Source organism: Dendronephthya gigantea, unplaced genomic scaffold (genome assembly GCF_004324835.1).
Source record: "Dendronephthya gigantea isolate DGI-Jeju-01 unplaced genomic scaffold, DenGig_1.0 000053F, whole genome shotgun sequence".
Taxonomy (NCBI): Eukaryota; Metazoa; Cnidaria; class Anthozoa; order Malacalcyonacea; family Nephtheidae; genus Dendronephthya; species Dendronephthya gigantea.
The window spans coordinates 41,370-47,369 of record NW_021163063.1 but is presented as its reverse complement, the minus strand read 5'-3'; the positions used below and the strand labels follow the sequence as shown (position 1 = coordinate 47,369).

Here is a 6,000-nt window from a genome sequence, read left to right as displayed (position 1 = left end):
ATATTTTTCGCTGAAGCCCTCTATGCCTATGGATATAGGGAAAATTATTATTCTGGACGCTTTTCGGAGCCTTTAAAGACGAAATAATTCGGTAAAGTGGTTTTGCACATAACAATACGGAGGTCGATAATTGGAAATTGTTTAATATGAATTTTCTTGGACACAAACTCTAATTTATAAAAATCTCAACAGCGGGTGAGATTAGCGTAAAGTCTGTCATATATTTAGAAATATAACTAATGGTTCAAAATGTTAACAACTCTGGCTTCCTATGGAGTAAGCTTGTAAGAAAATATATCATCGCAAATATTTGTAGTGTGTTGTTAAGTCGGAAACCGTGCAGTGACTCCCGTCAAAAGACTAAAAATTAATTAAATTAAACCACTGTATTACCGTAATAACCGCGTATTCAAAGAAATGAAAAGATAAATTGTAAAATTGCTAGTTTAAATCCTTTTTGTCGTCTTGCTGTTGCTTAATCTTGTTTGCCGTCCACCATAAAGACACCCGCCAATATTTTCTTGTGACCGACAAACAAAACCCGCGAAAAAAGGCATCATGCGAAAACAATTTCAACTGAAATGAATGTTCATTTTGGAGAGTTTTTTTTACGAATTTTAATCTTAGTGGACACGGTGGCCATTTTTCATTACAGCCTTGTTTGGTTACCACCAGCGAGAAACGACTGGTAAATCTGCGGTTTTCGCCCACTAGAAAGCATTTCAAAGATAACGTCAAGAGAGCGAAACGCCGTGGTTTAAAATGTCGAAAGGAGTAGTGATCTTTGTGATATTTTTGTCTATTCTTGCTCCACAACTGCAGCAGTAAGTAGAATGTACTTTAATAAATTTGTAGAAACACATCACGTGTATTCTTAACATGTATATATAGTGCAATAATATTATTAGGTAGAAAAAGTTCAAGAAAAAAATCACTCAGAAGAACCTTGTTAACCCAAGAATTAAACTTGATAAAACAAGACAAGTCTATACGGTGACTTTCGAACCCATTTTAAAGTTATCGTCGAACAAGAAAAATGAAAGACTTCTAGAGTCAAACCATTACCGTAAACTTGTTGAGTTTTCTAAATGCTCGAATCTTGATGGGTTTCCAAGATGTTGTTCTTCGGAGTATTTTTCTTATAAAGTAAATTGCCTCAACTTTATAGGCGTATGTCTATATAGCTAGAATGCGCCCGTTTTTTATTTTTCAGGTTGGAGGCAAGAGCACGTCTTTGCAAGCATAAAAGGTTAACAGAGCAGGGAACAGAAGTTGAACCATCACCACCAGGTCCAAATGACGAAACAGAAAACATTATCGGTATGCGTAAAGGCTTGGCTACCAAATTATTCCTTGTACAAGATTTGTTACATAGAAATATCTACGTGCAATGCACACGGAAATGGCAAGATTTTTAAACTCATCTTAAATCATGTAGAAACATCACATGTATTTGTTACAATTCTGTCCAGAAATAACCTAACAAAAACCGCGGTAAACCTGGGTTTAACCTCGGTCTGATAACATTTCGTTTCGTTCGGAAGCGAACGGCAACTGTGAAGGTATTTTTTTCCTTGCGGTCGTATGCGGTTTCTATCGGTCGACCGCAGCCGAACCGCAACCGCAGTTTTAGGTTATTTCTGGACAGTACTGTATATGCACGCAGAGATTTCGGTCTGCTAACCCGGATCTTTATCAGTGCAATGGTGTTTCCACAAATTGATTATTTACTCTTCGTGCATAAGCCGTTTCAAGTATACGTTATAAACTTTTTGAGAGGAAAGATCGATCAAGTGTTACCTATATATAAGCTTAGGGAGAGGTGGAGTATTAATTCTTACAAATTCTAATAGGCTATAAGCAGGAACGGACTATACGACCATTCGTTGAGAAAACTTAATATTTTTTGAAATATGGTAATCTTTTTGAAATATGGTACAAAGGCAATTTCACAAAACGAGGTTTCATTAGGAATGTTGCCATTAAAAGAAATCGTGCTTTGTGCAACGGGTCGCGGTGTTGAAAATCATTTAAAACGGTATGATTTATTTTGGTTTGCACGGCAGCCCCTAGGCCTAGGCACAAGTGCACTGCCGAATTCGACAATAGCGGATTCCCTTCACCGGTCACAATTGAAAAGAAAGTCGAGCGAAAAATTTCGTTCGATCGAAAAATTCCGCCTTGTGGAAAACCGCCTTTATTAATGAGGCTGAAATTTCGGTTGCTACAAATTTTTACAACATGGCACAGACAGGCATGGCGAAGTTTCCTCCAAACTCTCAAACAGTGGTCTCGAATTCAAATGGCCTTGTTAAGATCAGAAAAAATAAATCCCAGTGTTCGTAATATTGTGTATTTTATTATTTCAAATTGATTAGACGAGCAGGGTCAAGGTGGAAGGCGAGCTGTACAGCCAGTAAAACCTCAGGCTCCAACCAAACCTCAACAACAAGGAAAACCCCCCGCACCAACCCAACCTCCCCAACCCCCCGCACCAACCCAATCTCCAAAACCCCCCGCACCAACCAAACCTCCACAACAAGGAAAACCCCCCGCACCAACCCAACCTCCACAGCAAGGAAAACCCACCGCAGCAGTGAAACCTCCAACCCAACCTCCACAACCCCCGGCATCGGCCCAACCTCCACAAGGGCAGCAACCAACAACAGCCAAACCAGCACAACAAGTCCAGCAACCGCCCCAAACCCAACCACCACAACAGCCCAAACCCACACCACAAACGACACCCGCACCAAAGAACAAACACCAGAAAGAAAGTAAGGATGCATGGCGTCATATCAGGCACCACCGCCATGGTAGGCACCACCGCCATGGCAGGCCCCACCGTCATCGCAATCCTGGCAGGAAATAAGCCGCATGTCGCCGAAGACCATAGGCATTAGTGAAAAGACCATCAATAATGCTTTCATAGCGAACTAATCATGATTAGCACTTTGATTGCAAACAAAAATTGATTGTTTGCAAGTATATCTTTAAATAAATGATTATAGGGTGATTACAATCTCTTTGATGTTTACAGAATTTGTTAAAGTCGCACTGCGGCCCCCGTGGCCTCCGCCCGGGGAGGGTGTTGGCAACATTCCAAAGCTGTAAATACAATACAGGGGTTCAAGGTTACAAGGTTATGGGGTTCAAGCACCTCTTGCACAAACATAAATTTACCAAAAATATTTCGTACAACCTCGATGATCTTTCAGCAATACTAAGAAAATTATCTTAAAAACCCGAAAACAGTATGAATTCATTATTTCTACGAAATTGTCTAGCGCGAAATTTCAAGAATATCATTACGTATAAAAACGTGTTTGAATATAGCACTAATAGCAGCGAAAACAACTTTGTCGAAGTATTTTTAAAACAAAATTTGTGTCAAAGCGTTTTGCACTACATGGTACCTTGATGGTAGAATTGATACGGTTTCAAACGTTACAGCTCGCTGCTAGCATTCCGTTTTCTAATCCATACGCCTTAGCGAAACTATATCGCATACCGCTTTCGTGTGAACGGGAGTTTAAAGCATTTAGAGTATCATTGAAGTATACTGTCAGGGCTACTGCCCGTTTTACTCAGTAAACTGCAATATCAAGTGGAACGTTAAGTTGCTAACTCCTATAGTTCAGCGCTATACTTGGTTCAAGCCAAAAATGGCAGCAAAAACTCTGTTTCTCGTTCAATTCTTTAATAAAAATTAGCAAATGATTGTATTTTACATAGTTCTGGCCATTCCTAGATAATTACTCTCTACTCTCTACTCTCTACTACCAAATTTGGCTTCAAAGATGGCGGCCAAGTTAGCGTTCAGGTTTTATTCAGTGGTGTAACCAGAACAATAATTGGGAGGTGAATATTCAAATAACCATCTCTGCCCGACGGATTTTTTTTGTAAGTGCAATTAGCTTACAATAGAAATTCGTAGGGCAGAACTGAATATATGAATAATATTCACCCTCCCCCAGTTATCGTTCTAGTTACGCGCCTAGTTTTATTACAGACTTCACAGTTCAATGGTTCTACCCGGGCTATCCGCGTTTTCTGAGATCAGTGGAACGTTCTGGTTCTGCCCACTGAGCTGTATATAATGGAATTATTATATAGCTCAGTGGTTCTGCCGCGTTTACTAATTGGCCGCGTTTCAGGTGCGTAGCCTGGTAACCGACAACAAAGGAGGTAAACAAAAGCACCTGTCAGCTTCGACTACGTAGTTTTTAAAATACAGTCGATTATTTAGATGATTTGCGGACATTTTTAACCAATTCTTACGCTAATAACGGTGGAAATGTTCGACTTACGAAAGCGTCTGGAAGATGCAAGTATTTCATGCAATCCACGCGAGCATTCTGTCGACGAACAAAACAAAGTTGGACGAGACGCCGAGGAAGCCTTCGCTTCGACTTTGTTACGGAACGGGCATTCGTCCAAGACGATATTTTATGGATTGCGCGTACCAGACGAATACCAGGCGAGGAAAAGGGAGATAGATCTCGTCTTACTTCATGAAACTGGGTTATACATCTTGGAGATTAAGAATTGGTCTGGCAAAGTACGTTTGAGTCGGGACGGTAGATCATGGATTCAATCGAAATACAATGGCTCTGATTCGGTCATGGTCACATATGAAATCGAGCACGAGAACGCTTTGTTTAGTCTTAAGAGAAAAGCCAAGCTTCTGAGAGATCATTTATTCCGTTGCGATGTGCGAATTCGTGACGATTTTTTGCAGCCGAGAGTAATTTTTGTGAACGAGAAGTTGCATGTTGATAAGGGGATTAGCGAAGAGCCACAGGTGGTCACTCCTGACAAGTGCTCGCAATTCATCGAAAGCTTTCAACGAGGTTATGTCGGCTCAATCGTAGACTCTATCATCCCATGTTATTTTACGGGTCGACTTTCTAACACTACGTTGAGTCTTGCCAGCCAGGCATTGAGCAGCATAGGGACATGGGATGTTGTCCATTTGAATGGTGGCAAAAAGTTATATGGGGACTTCAAGGGATGCCCCTATTTTTCTGTGGATCGCAAGCAAACTGACTGTCTTGAACTGACACACAGCAGAAGTCGTGTAATGACTATGACCTGGGCTATATTGGGTTACAGTCCATCGGCTGTGGTATCGTTTCGGCAGAGGGGTAGTACCGGTTGGTTATGGAATAGCTACAGGGCCGTCATCCACATCCCATATGATACAGAGTTTGTATTTCGTATTTGCGGCGATGATGTGGATTCAAAGATCATCGCCAATGATGTTGAAAGGATTTCGCTTAGTATATAAGCCTAATGAGGAAAGATTTTGGGGCCTGGAAATACTCTCAACATATCACCTAACTCTTTCTTTATGACCAGTAAATCTAGACAAAGTTAACCTACCTGTAAGAAAAGCCATTTACCAGGCTGTTCTAGTGTCCAGTAACATTTATGGTGATGGTTCCACCAGTTATGACTTCAGCCTATATTTTTATCGAAACTAAATGTAAATAAGAAAAGAAGTATATATTGATATCAGAGAGTTATTAGTCATGTAAACATTGTAAATAAAATTTCTATATGCCATTTGATGTACAGTGGTGAATATACCTTAGAATGGAGTATGCTCATTATTGGTAAGATAACACTAGAATTTTGCATTTAAAATGTCCCAGCTTAACCAATCTCCAGCACTATACTGCCACAATTTATCACAAAGACAAAAGTCACAAATATATATACATATATATATGTATATATATATATATATATATATATATATATATATATATATATATATATATATATATATATATATATATATATATAAATATATATATATTATTTTAACAAACCAACATTATAAACAGGAAAACATAAAAAATACTTGCTCTAATACTTCATGTACCTCCAACAAAGTGTCAAAATGACTGAACAGGAACCATGCCCCTGGCTGGAACACCGCGGTCAAACGTTTTGCACATGCGCGTGCTCTTAGAAGAGCGCGTGAAAACGTAT

The 6,000-nt window shown here is 39.6% G+C and overlaps 2 protein-coding genes across 2 annotated transcripts; both read left to right on the top strand.

Moving 5' to 3' along the window:
- Nucleotides 1-700: 700 nt before the first annotated feature.
- On the top strand, nt 701-3,114 carry LOC114529025 (proline-rich protein HaeIII subfamily 1-like). The gene is made up of 4 exons (XM_028550752.1): nt 701-824; nt 1,214-1,320; nt 2,379-2,777; nt 3,041-3,114. Exons 1-4 carry the CDS (start codon nt 763-765, stop codon nt 3,112-3,114), a joined length of 642 nt encoding a protein of 213 aa, XP_028406553.1. The 5' UTR covers nt 701-762.
- A 1,094-nt stretch (nt 3,115-4,208) lies between these two features.
- On the top strand, nt 4,209-5,561 carry LOC114529156. The gene has a single exon (XM_028550921.1). The coding sequence runs from the start codon at nt 4,298-4,300 to the stop codon at nt 5,288-5,290; it is 993 nt and encodes a 330-aa protein (XP_028406722.1). The 5' UTR covers nt 4,209-4,297; the 3' UTR covers nt 5,291-5,561.
- Nucleotides 5,562-6,000: the final 439 nt, after the last annotated feature.